General features: G+C 41.0%; 1 protein-coding gene across 1 annotated transcript in view; it reads left to right on the top strand.

Annotated features, from left to right (window-relative positions):
- The window catches only part of si:ch73-383l1.1 (receptor tyrosine-protein kinase erbB-4), a 354,070-nt gene that overhangs the window by 315,412 nt on the left and 21,044 nt on the right, over window positions 1–17,614 (top strand). Inside the window, exons 21-23 of the mRNA XM_039607089.1 lie at window positions 7,898–8,053; window positions 12,145–12,220; window positions 12,423–12,569. Coding sequence (XP_039463023.1) covers window positions 7,898–8,053; window positions 12,145–12,220; window positions 12,423–12,569 — 379 coding nt within the window. The remainder of the gene's footprint in view (window positions 1–7,897; window positions 8,054–12,144; window positions 12,221–12,422; window positions 12,570–17,614) is intronic.

Raw genomic sequence — 17,614 nt, 5'->3', positions numbered from 1 at the left:
TCGTGGCTTTGAGAGCTGATGGGTGAAGCAACATGAGGCATTGGTACCGTTTCTGTGGGTTAGCTACAGGCAATCGTGTTTGCATTAGTTCACCAGGTAGAGTAGGCCGTCTGCCTGCCTTGGGCAAGATACTAACCCCGTGTTGCTCTCCGATGCATCCATCAGAGCATGAATGTGTGTGAATGTTAGTGTGTGAATGTTTCCTTTGCACTTCTGCATAGGAAAAAATGCTTGTGTGAATGGGTGAATGAAGAATGTTGTATAAAGCACTTTGGGTGCTCCGGGAGAGTAGAAAAGTGCTATGTAAGAAGCAGTCCATGATCATTGGCATTTACATTTACAGCTACTCCATAAGACCCACTGCCACCTTGAGGTCTAACACACTGTACAAAGCTGAAAGACAACTTGGAAGTGCCAAAAACAAGTCAGGCCCCACAGACTTCCCTGTTAAAATCCTCGACTTTACGTCACAATCCACCATGTTTCCATATTAGTACATGAGAAATACATTGAGGGGTTTTTTTTCTATTTCTTTTTGGATTTCTTAAAGCCTCTTAAGGAGTGTTTGGTGAGGCTCCTCAGTTATCTGCACGATGGGAGGACAGACAGAGTTTTGGGTTCCTATGCAGGGAGGAGAAAAATAGCAGAGCAGTGTGCAGCTTTTCATGTGTGGCGATATGGACGTTACTTTTATTTTTATTGAACTAAAGAACAAGAGCAAGAAAAAACGGGGAAATGCAAACTGCATCCAGGAGATAAAGAACTATATTGTACTGCTAACACAGCACTGGTTCATTGCAAGAACCTGCACAGACAGCATGTTAGCAGGGATTTGTGCTGGCATGTCAGGCTTCAGGTTTCTAATGTTAACTGGTAATTATGAGACAGTGAAATTCAGGTCATGTTATGGAGGAACATCAAAATAATATAAAGAGTGGTTTAAGTTAAGCTCATTTCTCTGAGTAATTACGAAACATACTGCATTACCTTTAAGAAAAGTAACAAGCAATGAGTAATTCTTTTTTTCTTTTTGAGTAACAACTCAAGGTTCTGCATTATAAGACCACTGAGAAACACACTGATCCAGATTCACTTAAACAAACCTCTCAACTACGTTTGTCCAGTAAAGCAGTAAAAACTATCTGATAGTTACACTCGATGGCCACTATATTAGTTACAGCTTTTATTTATCATATACTGTGCTCATAAATGGATGGACATGGTCAGCAACAATATTCAGAGACGCTGTGGTGTTTAAATGATGCTCAATTGGTACTAAGGAGATCAAAGTATGGTAAGAACATTACCCCCACACCATTACATCACCAGCAGCCTGAATTGTTGATACAAGGTAGGACCGATACAATTTTGGTGAATCTGTGTTAATCATAGCCTCAGTTTCCTTTTCTTAACTGACAGGAGTGCCACCTAGTGTGGTCCTCTGCTGCTGTAGTTCATCTGGTTCGAGGTTCAACATGCATTCAAAACCGTAAATGCACTAAACTGCTGCCGTGTGATTGGCTGACTAAATATTTGAATCAACGCACAGTTGAACAGGTGTCATCTTCTAATAAAGTGGCCTGTGCGCATAGTTTGTTGCGTGAGTTTACGTGTGCAGTGGAACCAATAAAATGGACGGTGTTTAACACCTTCATAGAGTTGTGTGTCATCAACTGGTAGCATTTGAACAGTTGAATACCCGCCAGCCAATCAAATCATATGTGACTTTTTTTTTCTTTTTGTAATTTTTTTAAGAGTCAGCCTCACTTACTTTTTTCATCTGCAGTCAAAAAAACAGTAGTTTGGATATATACAGTGCATTAAAAACTGGTGTTTTGCCAGTGTATGCACAGACAGTAGACCACGGGTGACCATGCCAACGTCCCAAAACACATCCTGACTTTTACAAAGGTCTTGGCAAAACAGCTATTGAAAAGTTACACAGAGTAAATGTTTTTGGCAGACAAAAAAAAAGTAAAATTATTTCAAACTGCTATAGCAGCACTTCATGCTCAGAGGGCTTCAAACATACCCCCGGTGTCATCTGGGATTAGCAGCAAGGATGTTAGGCCCTTAACCTTACTGCCGGGAGGCGGGGGAAAGCTGCAGTGAAAACGCTCAGCGGGACCTTTCATATACGGTTCAAGTGCATGTTTTCTGCAAACTGCGGCCTTGCCAGAATTGGACAGACGTATTCAAATGAGCTGCTGCTGTTCACAGTGACCATTCATCCAGTTGTGCCCCAGTGTCAACATTAACAGCGAAATTGTGTTACGCAATGAGAAAGCTGACTTGCCATTTAAATGAAATGAGATGAGCAAATACAGAGGATTCACGTTTGTCCCTCTTCTTCAGTGTGAATCACTGTATTTGTATTTCAGCTCCTTTTTTCATTTTGCTTCAGTAACTTGGGGTCACTCTACATCCAACATGTGAGTGAATGTTACCAAATGTCCTTGAAATGTTTGCATGCTCACCACCACCTTATATTTTTTCAACTTCATTGTCCGTTCTCATGATAAAACTGACTTTAAGATGCACTTAGTCCACAAGAGCCCGAGCCCTTTTTTTTTTTTTACCTTTTTTACCTTTACTTATATCAAAAACTGATAAAGTTAGATATTGGGAGGTGTAGCATGTCATTCGTTACTTGTTAGAAAACTCACAGGCAAACTGCATCTTCTCTCTATTTATCTACATCAGCCTGAGCATCATCATCTTTCCTTCAAAGGTCAGCCGTAAACATTTACTTTGAACTTTGAGTGCATCGGCCCGGTGGGAGGTTTGGAGTGACGCACGGTGCCAAATGTAGCTCTTCTTCTGAGGCCGACAGCTTTGCTTTTTGCTACAGAAAAATAATGGCTGACAGAGAGAGAACAAAGCGACTTTGCCTTTCGGGCACGTAGACAGGTACTTTACTCATCTGCTGTTTGTTCAAGCTGTTCCGGGGTTCCTGCAGATCCTGAAATAGTTTCAAAAATAAGGCTTTAATTGGTATTAAAATGGGCTTCCAAAAACCTTAAAAATGCTGGAGACACAAATGTTTTCTGATGTAATCTGTCAGTTAAAATCTGAAAAGAATTCATATCATCTTCCCTCACATTTATAGAAGAACCAAACTACTTTGCTCTGAGGTGGAGATGTTCAAAGCAAACGATGTGGGGGATGGACAATTTCAATGAAAACAGGCTTCAGCCAGTTTCTGAGGCACAGCTGAGAGTGGTACCACATAAGGCGAGATGTATTATGTGCAGGAAGTGTTGGAAACTCTTTTAAGGGATTTAAGGCAGTGAAATCCTGCAGCGTTGCCAAGCTCTGGCCGCCCTTTTCCTTGCAGTTCAGCTAAAACCGCCTACCACACTGCTTGACCCGCCTGTTACATCTCACATCAGCTTGTTTAAATGCTCAGGGAGCGCCTGAACCAAACCACAGAAATCAAACACCAAACTGATTTTGTAATTTCTTCAGTTTTGCTTATTGTAGAGTTTATGTTAAATGTTGTTATCAATCACCTTAAATCAAACTTCTTAAGATGCAGGACCCAAAGCCAAATAATAATCAGACTGATCATCCAAAAGTCTGAATAGTGCTTGTGTATTTAATAGCCATTTAAAAGCAATAATATTTTAAATGTAGCTCTAAGTGTGGCATTTTAGCTTTTACTGCAATAGGATAGTGGAGAGAAAAAGAAAAGCTGGGAGAAAGGCATGAAGGAAATGACTTCCAGGCAGATTCAAACCCAAGCTGCTGCATTGAGCTTACAGCGTATGAGTTGCCAGCGAGATAAACCAGCACCACAGTGTGGCTCTTGAACAGAATGTCAAGTGGCACTAACTTTAGCATTGTTAGCATTTAATGTGTTGCAGGTTAACCGAACATGGTTATGTACTATTCTGGTTGAGTGGATAAATGCTAGCTTTCTCTGAAACAACCCACCTGTAGATGCAACTGCTCACTCTTTACATCAGGATTTTCTGGTAGAGGAAGAATTCAAGGTTTCATCAGTTACAGCAAGTCGTAGTCCTGAAGCAGCAAAGCAGCCCCATCACACTACCACCACCATGTTTGACTGCTGTCGTGATCTTTTTGAACTCTCCCATGGACGCCATTTTTGCCCAGTCTCTGTCTTATTGTTGAATCATGAACTCTGACCTTAACTAAATGAGGCTTGCAGTTCTTTAGATGTTGTTCTGGTTCTTTTGTAATCTAGTTGAATTGTCGATGTGCTCTTGGAGTAATTTTGGTGTTTCGGTCACTCCTGAGAAGGCTATTCCAAGTTTTCTCCATGTGTGGATAACGGCTCTGATCGTGGTCCACTGGAGTCCCACAGCCTAAGAATTTGTTTCTCTGCTGTTTCTTGTGGCATGATGCCGTACTTTTTGAGAATGTCAAACAGGTTCTTATTAAGTGATTTTTTAATTCAACAGGCCTGGCAGTAATCAGGCCTTGAAGTGTCTGGTTAAATTTGACTTTCCAAAAGCTGTGGTTAATCAAAGTTCATTCGTGATTTAAAAATCATAAGATTGTGTTAGATCTTAAGAATATATGAATAATTAGTTCATCTGGCATTTCTGGTGACTAGTTGTCATGGTATCAATGCTTAATTGTCTGGTTGACCAGTTGTGCAGTAAGCACCTTTGTTAAATGATGAAAACATCTGAGTATTAGACCAAACAAGTTCTTCAAGAGGTCACAGGAACCATCTTCACCGTGTACAGTTCAAGGAGCATGAAAAGACCGCTGTTCTCTCAATACCAAAAAAATATCACGTAATGCACATATTTTTTTCAATCGTCTCTAATGATCTAATCACCCTTTTATTTCTTTATTATGCTCCATGACTCAGGACTCGGGTCTTGATTGAAAGTCTTAAACTGTGCACTGGCAAATGGACCCTCTCGACCTGAAACGCTGGCTGCCCCCAACATCCTTCCCCCCAGGACGCTGCTGTTTACTGCCCAGGGTGGCTGAAAATTAATTGGCTCCTTGAGCTGCTCTACGTTCCCCGTCAGTGCGATGGCCTCCCCTCATTGCCCTGTCACTTTAAGTCGAAGTGTATTAATGGACTGTGTGGGCCATTGATTCCTAATTTCTCTCGACGTCAACAGGCGGGATAAATACGCCCGAAGTCGGTCGTCTTCTGGCTTATTGTAATCAGCATTGTTATTGATCGCCTGCCCGAACCCCCCAGAAGTAATCTATTTTAAATACACTTTCAGTAAAAGAGGGGTGCTCGTTGCCTAGTCAGGACACATTGTCTTCATATTAGAGAGGAAAGCCACAGAAGTAGAAAAAGGGAGACAGGAAATACAAGTAGGAAGTGTCCTGAACTGGGAGATAACGGAGAAAGCAAGTGAGAGACATGCAAACTGGCATCCGATGGATGCGGTTCACGAGGAGCTGGACACCGGTGGTGAAATATCGCTTGCTTTTGCGTGTAGGTGGTGGTCTCTGGGTGGTCACTGTCAGTGTGAGTGCTTGTGCATATGTGTTTCTACACATCTGTCTCCCCGAGACCGGCAGATGATGGATGAGGACTCAGCTACTAGCGAGCCAGACGTTGGAGCGATCGATTTATCCTCACATTCGTCTGGGAGGAGGAGGCGTGCGGCGGCTCGCCACGGTGAACATTTCAACACAGTGTTCCTTGATATGTGCCCACGTGTCCACAAACACACAGGCATATACAGTATTTTCATAGTAAGCATTTCAAATAGGCAATGATTCTCTCGCACCAGTGGAGGCGTGAGCCGTGGTTTGAATTCTTCATTGTGCGCTGACCACAATGACCACCAAGGTGTTTTCATTGATCCGCCTGCAAAATGGCATCCAGTTGTTTAACATCCAGAGTAATAACGCTTCAACTGGCCCAGCCTCGCCTGTCTACCTGTTCATCTGGCAGTTTTCTTCAGATATGACTGCACAAGACAGGAGAAGAGTGAGTGTTTGTGCTCACAAATGCATGATAAGACATGCCTGTTTGTGTGTGTCTGGCATTCTCTGCTTGACTTCACGTGTGTCCGTGCGTACACTTGCACGACCGCAAATAGGTTTTTCTGCGACTGTCAAAGAGCCGCTGCTCCGTCCAGCCCATTGAGCAACAAATTAGGGCCACGAAGCAAAGTTGTCTCCCATCTAAGCTTTGTTGTTTTTCCCCTTACTTGCTTTGCTCATTGGGTGTTCATAATCAACGTTAACAAATCAGCAGGGCATCCATTGTTCTCCCTGCCCAGCCATCTTGAAAATGGCCCCAATTACTGAGGACACCAAGGCGACGTGTCAGTTATGAGAAAATTGCATTTGACTTGGATGCGTTACAAGACGTAGGTATTGATGTTGCACACTTTGGTACACTGACAAAGCCAGCACCTGTTTTTTTTTAACAATATATTGTGAATGTCAAAGAGCTTCTAGGAGGAAGTTTCTCCACCTGGCAGTCATTTCGGGAGTGCTTCTGGGCTCTTACTTTAAAGCCACTGTCAAAATGAATATGGAAAGAGCTTTTCTGTTATCATCAGGGCATAAAAACTGTATAAAGCCATCAGTCTAATGTGACAGAAATAACTTTTAAAAATGGGTATTCTTCCTGAAAAATTAGGCTTTTGAAGCTTTTTCAGGTCACGCTTCTTCCACACATGCTCGCCATTAAACAACTCTATGACTTCATTAACAAGTCAATCAGCATTGCTGACGTCACACCATTCGTAATGAAAAACTCCATGCATTCATCTTTTATTCCCATATTTTTTACTGTCGAAACGAGAAGATAGAAATAGCAATAGCAATAGGTCTCTAGGGTATCAAAGTTTTTCTTTGGACATTGGCTGCTTTAATTCATTTTGAGTCCAGTCCTTGTACCTGACTATCTAAGGAAACTGTGGAACACAGGCAGCCATATCAGTCATGGATCGGCCTCCCCAGAGCCCAGACCTCAACATTATTGAAGCAGTGTGGGATCATGTTGACAGAGAACAGAACAAAAGGCAGAAACATCCAAAGAAGAGCTTTGAATGTCCTTCAAGAAGCCTGGAGAACTATTCCTGAAGACGACTTAAAGAAATGACAGGAAAGCTGCCTAAGAGAGTTCAGACTGTGCTGAAGAATAAAGGTGGTCACACCAAATATTGACTTTCAAGCTCGTTATAATTGTACAAACTCTGTTTTTGCCTTATTTACTGTATTTACATGTGTGTTTTCAAATGTTTCAATAAAACACTGCACCTCTTTCCCATTCCCTTGCAAAATATAAAGACATGAGAGGCGGCTCAAGACTTTTGCACAGCAGTGCACGCCACCAAATAGTTATAAATGTCGTGAAACTATACTCCAGTTAAGTTGGTTATTTGCTGTTTCTTGCCATTTTTGCATTTATGGAATTCTGTCATATGTTTCTATTAAGGTTTCCACTGAGAACATCTTTCTTATAAGGTCTCTGGCGTTTACAGCTTCTGTGTTTAAAACGTGTGTCATCATTGACTCAAGGGCCATGAATATCAACAATTCAGTGTTCTCTAACAACAAATCTGTAGTGACATCACTGTCATATGAGTGGTCACAGTTTGGGAAATTTTAGACTGAGAAATGTTGAGTTTTGTTTTTGGACTCTGACAGGCAGATCGTCTGTGCCAAAAAATTGACATCTCTGAAATGCTGTAAAAGCTGACTTGGAGTCTCCATCTCTTTGAGTCATGTATATGAGAAGTGCTAACAATGAATGATTGAGTCTAAATGTCTGCTTGGATGTGCAGTTAATGACAATGACAATTATGACAATAATTTTATGTTAGTGCTGACATTTGCCGCATCACCGATCTCAGACTGCTTCAGTCTTGAAATTTAAAATGATGAATGGCTTCATGAGAGGATTCGCAGTCAACTCTTTCTCTCTCTGTCTCAGGGAATGATGTACCTGGAGGAGAGGAGGCTGGTCCACAGGGACCTGGCAGCTCGGAACGTGCTGGTAAAGTCTCCCAATCACATCAAGATCACCGACTTCGGCCTGGCCCGACTGCTGGACGGCGATGAGAAAGAATACAACGCAGACGGGGGAAAGGTCGGTGTAAGTGGAAGAGTGTTAATCTTTATGTGTGTACAGAGCAATTTCACATGCAGGACAATTGATGTGAAAGGACTAAAACCACAAGACTTGTGACAGGGAAAACCGTACGTAAACTGTAGAATGACACTTTTCACAATAATATACTTTAAATTCAGTTCATTTCAATTCAGTTTAATTTATATAGCGCCAAATCACAGTAACTGTTGACTCAAGGCGCGTTATATTGTAAGGTAAAGATCCTACAATAATACAGAGATATCCCAAACAATCAAACAAACCACTATCAGGCTCAGTGAGAGGCAGCCATCTGCCATTGGTTGGAGGTGATGGGAAAGAGGAGAGAGCCAATAGTAACTAATGACAAGTGATATTGTTGGATCATTATTACTGATTCATTGATGTCTTTAATGTTGCAGCTGTTGATGATTTTAATTATATGTTGCTGAGTAGCTTGATGTATAATGATACAATTTATCTGCTAAATGTTAAGTAAAAAAATAAATGGCATTTAGTAGAAAAGAGTGGACTTGGAGCAGAAAGCAGTGAAAACATATTAATGCTTAAACAATGCAAAAGTGCATCAAACCTTCAGAGTTCAAAGTACTTTAGTAAGTGTACACAGTCACATTCCTACTGGTCCTTTCCAGGCTCTCAAACAGTGGTGTTAACAGTACTCTAGTGCAGTGGCATGCCCTGGCCTTGTCCAACATATTGTCCTGTAAATTTACATATTTGCACAGTAAACAGTTACAATAGCCCATAATACACTACAACTTACTTTAAACAGTAAGTAAAAAAGTGTTACTATTTTCATTATATAAACATATAAAAGTGTTTTAATTGATGATATTTGTTACATTTCTTTTTTTCATCCTTAGTTTTATTTCTAGCTCCACACTGGCCTTGTTAGCACAGTCTGATTAGTTTCATCATACATCTGTGCGCAGCTCTTGTATATTAAAGTACAAGCAGTTAGAGCATTTACAGCGTTAAAAGAAGACAACAGTGGAGCAAATCAGGAACAACCTGATAGCTCGTTCATTCACGAGAACTTCCTTATTACCTCCCGATCAGTGGCTTTACAGTTAAAAAGGAACCAGCTGTGCGATTCTTTAAATATTGATTGGATCATAATTATCTGAGTGGCACAAATCAGTAATTAGTCATTCATTACAGATTACTCACTCAGTAACTGTTTTTGTTTTGCTTTAAGGAATGAAGCACCATACTAGATGCATACTACTACTTCCTTGTTGGATAAGGAATACTTTACCGTTAACTACCTTTTCTGTATCACCTTGAGTAAAGAATACTTATTAGTTACTTATTTCTTAGGGACTGTCACTTATTGTTTTTTGTCTGTTCAATCAAATCATGGAAAGCATTTAAAGATACAGTCATATGAAAAAAAGACACCCCGAGCTACAAAAAAACGACACCCCACGATTCGGTAGCTTGTAGAACCAAAAAGACGGAAGGATTTTATATGACTTTTCAGTCTCTCACATCATTGTGGAGGAAATCTAAGTGGTGCTGCCATGTTCTTTTTAAAGAGGAGAAGAAGGGCACAAGCCACACTTGTTCAGTCTTTTTCTGCTTCTACTTGGGATGGGTCTCATCAGCAAGAACGACGACTCAGCATACAGAGAGGAGGTGCAACAGCTAACGGACTGGTGTAGAGGTAACAACCTCTCTCTGAATGTGGATAACACAAAAGTGCGGATTGTTGACTTCAGGAGAGCACGGAGAGATCACTGTCCACTTAACATTGATGGATCCTCTCTGGAGGTCATCAAGAGCACCTAATTCCTTGCTGTCCACCTGGCAGAGAACCTCTCCTGCTCCCTCAAGACCAGCTCCATAACCAAGAAGGTTACAGCATCTGTACTTCCTGCGGAAGCTGAGAAAAGCCCATCTCTCTCCATCTATTCTTACCACGTTCTACAGAGGGATTATCGAGAGCATCGTGAGCAGCTTCATCACTGTCTGGTATGGTAACTGCACCGTATCGGATCACAATACCCTACAACGGATAGTGAGAGCAGCTGAGAAGATCGTTGGAGCACCTCTCCCCTCTATCACGGACGCTTATAGCACGCGCTCCATCCGCAAAGCCACTAGCATCGTGGAGGACCCCACACACACCTCACACACACTCTTCACCCTGCTGCCTTCTGGAAAGAGGTACCAGGGCCCTCACTACCAGACTACGGAACAATTTAAAGTGTTACCATAGAGAGCTTTGAAAACGCCAGTCAAAAGCCGGCTCAGACAGTCAGGGGCTGCATAGCTGTAAAGTAAAGAAGACACAACCTCTGTTACTCTATCATCACTCATTTCAAATGTCAGCACAGCCAGTCACACACACGGCAGAGTTGCAGTGATTAATCTCGATGTGTTTTTCTTTTGTCAGACAACTTTGTGAAGATCAAATAATGATCTTGTCGGTGTCAGAGCAATAGCGGAGAATTACTTTTCACGTCACTTAGCAGGTAGTATCCGTACCCCGCGATCAAATCACTGTTTTGTGCCCGTTCAGCGGAACAAAAACAGACACGCGTGTAAAGGAGAACAACAAAATCATAAGTGTGGCTTTGTTTAATCACAGCAGAGGTAACGATGGAGATAAGGAGGAAAGTCGGCGGGGTTACAGCACCGTGTTGGCTCCATCTGGCCAGATATTAATTGCCAAGCTTAATTTTCCTGTTTATCAACCCAAAAAAAAGGGAGAAAAATAAGAAGAAAGGCTGCCGTTTTCATATTTCAGTCATTTAGACGCAAGTAGTTATCTTTACAAGAGCAAAACAAAACAAAAGCACTGTGATTACAGTTTCAAATTTAGCCAAATTAACGCTTTTTGCTTAATGAGCACCTGAAGTAGCATGGACATTTAACAAAAACCCCAAGGAATGTGTTATGTTGAGCATATTTGGTCAGAAAAAATGGTGGTGAACTTTAGCACAATATAATTTAGAAGCACTTCATGCAAACAAATAACGTAGCCGCAGCTCCCAATCAGTTTGTTTTGTTTGGGGAACCAGTCTGCATTAATTAGAATCGCCTTCTCTTTTTCCCCACCCCACTCGAGACTTCCTATGCAAATGTCCTGATCAACTCCCTTTATTAAATTGGCTCGTTCATCGCTACACCCATTCAGCTGGAGGCCCGTAGGTAGCCACTGCATCTTGAGTTGGAGCAGTTATCTCTGGACACGAAAAGGGTGGTGGGAGTGGGAGTGTGGTTGCGAGGTGGGGGGGGGCAGTATTTTCATAGAGCAGGCGAGTTTGATTCAGCCGTTCTGAGTGATTGGCTCCATGTTGGTATTCACTGATGCCTGGGAAAAAAAAAAAGAAAAAGAAAGAAGGGTGGGGGCTGTTGTCAGCACATCTACACGTATGCCATAAAAATAGACGTGCCGTGGGAGATAAATCAACAGAGATGAAAGTGGAGGTGCCATACCACATTTCCAACCTGAAGCAGTTTCATTTCCTCCCTTCCTGCTCATTTCCCCGAAGAATGAGTGTGTGTGTGTGTGTGTGTGTGTGTGTGTGTGTGTCAGGCTACCAAACGAAAGGAGGGGCTGGATTTTAAATGACCGTGTGCTCACATGCAAAAGGACACATAATTGCCTTGCTCAGTGGACATGCTGAAAATCCAGTCAGTATGGAAATCACACAGCGGTCGGGATTTGGCGCGACGTCTGCCGTCGTCCTTGTCGGGAATGTCGAGAGATCTGCTGTTATTACTGTTTCGCACCCCCTTTCCCGCTCTCTTTAGGCTGCTCAGATAAAGTGAGACAAATGGCCGATACAATCTCATTTAGCATCTTAAAAAGCGCACTCGCTATTGATGATTTCTGAGTCCAATCAATCACAATACTTGAGTAATATTGAGCAAAGCAAAACTATGGTTGAAGGCGCTGTCGATTGCCCAATAGCTTTTGAATGCTGGAGTAAAAGAAATGGCTGCTTTTGAGCAAAACAGCATAATGGAAAGATGTCTGCAATTCAGGTATAAATGGATCAGATGAATGAGAAGCTAATAGTTCAGATTTTAGTTGTTTTATTTTTAATGTCTCTCCTCAGATGCCCATTAAATGGATGGCTCTGGAGTGCATCCACTACAGGAAGTTCACCCATCAGAGTGACGTGTGGAGCTACGGTGAGTGTATTTCATGTAGGCGTCAATGTTTCTCGTGCTCCAGCAACCTGAAATCCTGTTTAGTGTATCTGCATTTGCATTTTCACCCGCTCCCTGTCCCCTGTTGTTCTCTGGGTCCCTTTGCCTCACCCTTCCCATCTTTCTCCGTCTATCTTATTAATATTTTTGTTTTTCTACTCCTCTTCCGCACAACACACTCCAGGAGTGACCATCTGGGAGCTGATGACATTCGGAGGCAAGCCTTACGATGGGATCCCCACGCGAGAAATCCCAGACATCCTGGAAAAAGGCGAGCGCCTGCCCCAGCCGCCAATTTGCACCATAGACGTCTACATGGTCATGGTCAAATGTAAGAACACACCCACACACACACACACATATGTCAGACTTCTTCTTGTGTCTGAAGCAGATGTGCGGGGTATAATTTTACATATGAAAAGAAATGGCATAGATAAGCTTGCTTCTGATAAACATATCTATAAATAATAACCACATGTAAAAGTCTATTTATGCATTTAGAATTTAGTTTAAGTTTATTGCTGCTTTGCCAATAAACACTGCTTCCCTCCTTATCATTTACTTAGTATGTATCTGGTGTCAACAGGCCACCAGCTTACAATAAAACTCTGTCTGAAGCTAAAAGCAATGACAATGACATAACAGCTGAACCTGTAATATTTACTAATTAACATGTAAACACACAACAGCGTTAAATTTGCTTGGCTCTCGAGAGCTGCAAGTTCTTTGGAAACTAGCAGGAAGTTACTAAATTAGAGAAATAGCTCATAACTAATCAGAAACCCACAACTTTTTATTTTTAGATATAAAGAGTTTGTTTAACCATGCTTTCTCCGCTCTACAAGTTAGGCTTGTAGATTAATTTGACATGTGAACAGAATGAAGTGAAATTAACACATACATCCTCCTGATAGAAGAGCGTCAGAAATATTCAAAGTTATATGTGATGGCTTAATCATTCCATGGATCCTATTGGGGTTTGGACACATGGTAGGTATCATCTAGAGACAGCATATGAAAGATGTAAACCTCCATGATATCAGTTACTGGTTATGCTACAGTAATACCGGGTGAAAACAGTGGATGGAGACCATGGAACAACTAATATTACTGCAACTGTGTGCAATGAACTTGCAGTCTTGTTGCCTTTGAAAAGCTTGCTTTCAAAAATGGAGGCCAGATCTATGATCACTCGCAGTCGGTGGTCAACTTTGAGTTGACTTTGGTGCGTCAAGACTGGCAATAAGATGGAGTCAGACTGCAATAGAATGGGGTCAAGTTTGTAATTGTGCGCAGTCTGGGATAATACATCAATTAACTGTGATCTGTTGCTATCTGCTTCACTGTTGCCATCTATGTACTCAGAAAGTCACAGTAACTACTTAAATTTAGAATCCAGCCTGAAATCAACAGGTTTGAAATAAATATTTCCTCTGCAAACAGTGACGTGTTTGCTAAACAGCCGTTTTACTGTTAAATGGCATAGGCCCTAGCTTTTATTTTGGAATTTAACCAGAATACAACCAGCGGGCAAACAGCTCGGTCGATTCTCCTACTACAAAGAGATGAGTGTAGAATGACTCAGATTTATTGCAACCTGTTGGAAAGCTATCCGTGTTTATAAATTAAATGGAAATTATCTGTAAACCCTCGCTATTCGGAGTCAGGTTGCCTCCCACCAGGAGACCTGTGCAATGTGGTCAAAAGTGGTTACAGTAACTCCTTGCAATCAATCAACAAATGCAAAACAGAATAAATGTCACTGATTCAACATTGATTATATTCCATTTCCAAGAAGATTGCTGTCTTATTTTTACTCTAATATGACTACCGTTTTGAAGCTTTTGGTATTTTTAGCGTATCTAGCTAGTAAGCTAGCTAACTTGGCCAACAGCATATTTTACACATTGTGTGATACTGAATAATGTGCAAATTTTGTCAGGCTGAAAACAGACATCAAACTGTACTACTGGAGTAAATTAACCAACTCTTTGGAGTATGTCTTAGAGTATGTCTTAATGCTAATGAATGCCAAACAAGATCATCCACAATCAAAGTAGTCTCACCTCTACAAAAAGCAGATTTTTAAACCTTAATAGAAATGGCTGAGTTATATGAAATGGCACCTACCATAAAGATGTTATAAATGAAATGAAGGGAGCTTTAGAGACCAAATGCATTTTTGTACCAGCATGTAAACCTGTTTATTTCTGCTCTAAAGTCAATGGGCTCTGTCCTGTTTTTGGAGCCTTCCTCGAGTAGTCATCAGAGGAACTACTGCCTCGGCCCCAAAGTTTGCTGCTTGGTATTAAAAAACTCTAGATCCATATTATATATTAGTAGATAAGTTTTAGCAAATTCCTTATAGCAGTCATTCAAATATCTGTTGTCTAAGCAACAGATAGCAGCATGAAACAATGTCACAGAGTAGCACTCCAATAAAGCACGTCTCGTGGAGAACATGATCAAATTTATTTTTATGCCATGTTTATTCACTACTGTAAGTCGGCTTAAAGTGTCACGCATGAGTTGTAGTTTAATAATAAGGCTCAGATGTTTAATATTCATCTGGTGAGATGTTAGTTGGGCTCTGGGGCTTCATTTCAAGGCTAGAAGAAAAGCTGGTATATGGAGAGAAGGAAAGTAGATGAGCTGTGTTGTCATGAAACTGTGATGAGATGCTGGTTTATGGTCTGCAGCATACAGCCCAGCCCTCACTGGGGATTATGCCCACATCCTTGTTGGTGTCATCCTCCATCTGGACAACCACATCTCCCCAAACGCTCCCTCAAGCCAGTACAACTCATCCAAAAATCCGCCTTCTCCCATCCTCCCCAAATTCTCCCATGTCTTTCCCATCTTGCAATCGTTCCCCTGGCTGAATTCAGTACCCTGTTGCTGGTGTCCATGGCTGTGGAGGGACCCTCCCTCCCATATTTCCAGGAAACTATCCAGACTTGTATGCCAAACCATGCTCTGAGCTGTGCCAGCCATTGGCTAGTTGGCTGTCCATCCACGCACCAGTCTGGTATTCACGACGCCCTGTCTGAACTCAAGTATGTCGGAGTGACTTTTCTGTCACTCAGTCTTCTGTTGTCTGAAAATCCCCCAAAAATGACCTCACTTCCACTCCTCCCCGCTGACTTTCTTGTTTTCCCTCTTTACTTGTGATTCTCAGTTATTTTTAATTATTTAATCTTTTGTACCAGTATTGTAGCTGAATACATTCTTATGGCTGCTTGTAACGCAGTGAATTTAAGCTTAGTCTACTGTTCCACTCATTGTAATTCACTCTGCAAAGAGCTTAAAATGGCAAATGTGTTGAAAGAGAATAATGTGATCCAGCTTAGAGCTTGATATCAAAACATATTCCCATGACAAAAATGTTAATCCAACTGAAATGTCATAATATCTAATAGTTGCCAATGGCTTTTGACAGCACAGAAGCAAACCATGAAAGCCCTGCAGCCATTTAGCCTAATAATGCCAACTTATTCTCTCTTTCCTCCTGGTGGAGAAATGTAATTTTTATGTGCTATGCTAATTTGTCTGGACGTGTCTGGACAATAATGTTGTAAATGCTGAGGTCAGAGAGGTTCATTCAGCTTAACAAGCAGCAAAAATGCTTATGTACACCTGATTTATTAGGGTAGATGTCTGATACACAGTACACCACAGACGCTGAATGCTAAAAGTAAAGGGAGAATGCTTTCAAAGCTGATGAGTTTGAAGTCAGATGTAGTGTGAGTACCCTTTGTCAGTTACACTTCTTTAGTTTTGCCTCTGTACACCATCAACATGTGATCGAACTGCTGAATGTAAGCTACAGTTCACAGGGTTAAACAAAAGTGTTGCTTTAACTGTTTAGGAATTACATTCTTTTTTATACACAGTCTCACAAGTTCCATAACCAGTGTTGGTCAATTTACTTGAAAATAGTAATTAGTTACTAATTACTGATCACTTTTCCAAGAAAGTAATCCCATTACTTTACTGATTACTTATTTTCAAAAGTAATTAGTTACTTTACTACTTAGTTACTTTTTAAGAACATGATACACAACCTGAATACGTTATAAAGCAATAGACCTTTCAGCCTAATTCTATTTTTTTCATAATCCATCATATAAAATGGAATCAAATGAAAAAGTCTCTTTTCAAAACTTGTTTTGTCAGTTTTAATCTTTTTGGGTTATGCACATTGCATCAAGTAAAACTGTTTAAAATTTAAACCTATTTTCTGCATATTCTAGCATGTAAAATAAAATAATTTTGGGGGTTTACACTCACTCTTTCAAATAGATACAAGTAAAACACAGCAAAAAGTAAATACAGTCAAAGATTCAGCGGTCCTGTCGCTCTTAAATCTATTTTCACCTGTTTAGCAGGAATGGAGCAGTCGGAGGTTGGCCCGTTGCCGCAGCGGTTATGTCAGTGGGGGGTTTCTCTGTGAATTTCACATTCCCGTGGCAGCGTGCTAGGTGCTTGCTCAGATTTGAAGTTTAATTTTTACGCTGTAGAAAGGCGATTTTTCCACATAGTAATCCCTTACTTTACTTGTTACTTGAAAAAGTAATCGGATTACAGTAGCACACTACTTTTAACCCGTTACTGCCCATCCCTGCCCATAAGTAACTGGACAACTGACTGACAAGCAGTTTCGTGGTCAGGAAAGCGCTGTTCCCTCATAATTACATGACAAATTAGAGACCCACCTTATAATTTTACTTTTAATTTAAAGATCACAAATAGCTCTTTCAAATTATATATAATCGTGTAACATTTGTACATTTGTATTTTTATCAATGCTTTCTAATATTGTGTTTCTGCTGCACCACCACTGCTCTCTCCTCGTCATCTCCACCTCATCTTCTTCCTCCTCACCACGAACCTTGTTTCCTGCGCTGACATCAGGGCTCTAGCACATGAAAACATTATTATTTATCCCTGATATTGTCACAGATACTTATTGTCAGCAGATTAGACTTTTGACCCTCTCACATCCTCACATCGAATGAGTCTATTTGCTAAGTATCAGAGTCCAACAATGTTAGATCCACTTCAAAGAAAGTTTGACAAACACCAGCTAACAGAGGCTAACTCCTGCTAACAGCGGCAAAAACAGCAGCACTTAGTGATGGAAAAGTTTAGGATATCCTCAACAACTCACCTCAGTATCACTGTCAAAGTAAGCTTCGCTGACTTTTTCAAAGTTTTACAGCCTCCTCCAGAGTAAATAGATGTGGACACTTCTCACTTGGCATATTGACAGCTGAGGTAAACAATAGTTTCTCAAGGCAAAGAAATGGGATATTCCACAATGGCCAAGTCAGTGACCTGATCATAACCCAAAAGAGCATACTTCTCAGTTATTAA

Source organism: Oreochromis aureus, linkage group 23 (genome assembly GCF_013358895.1).
Source record: "Oreochromis aureus strain Israel breed Guangdong linkage group 23, ZZ_aureus, whole genome shotgun sequence".
Taxonomy (NCBI): domain Eukaryota; kingdom Metazoa; phylum Chordata; class Actinopteri; order Cichliformes; family Cichlidae; genus Oreochromis; species Oreochromis aureus.
This window is presented reverse-complemented; position numbering and strand designations above follow the sequence as displayed.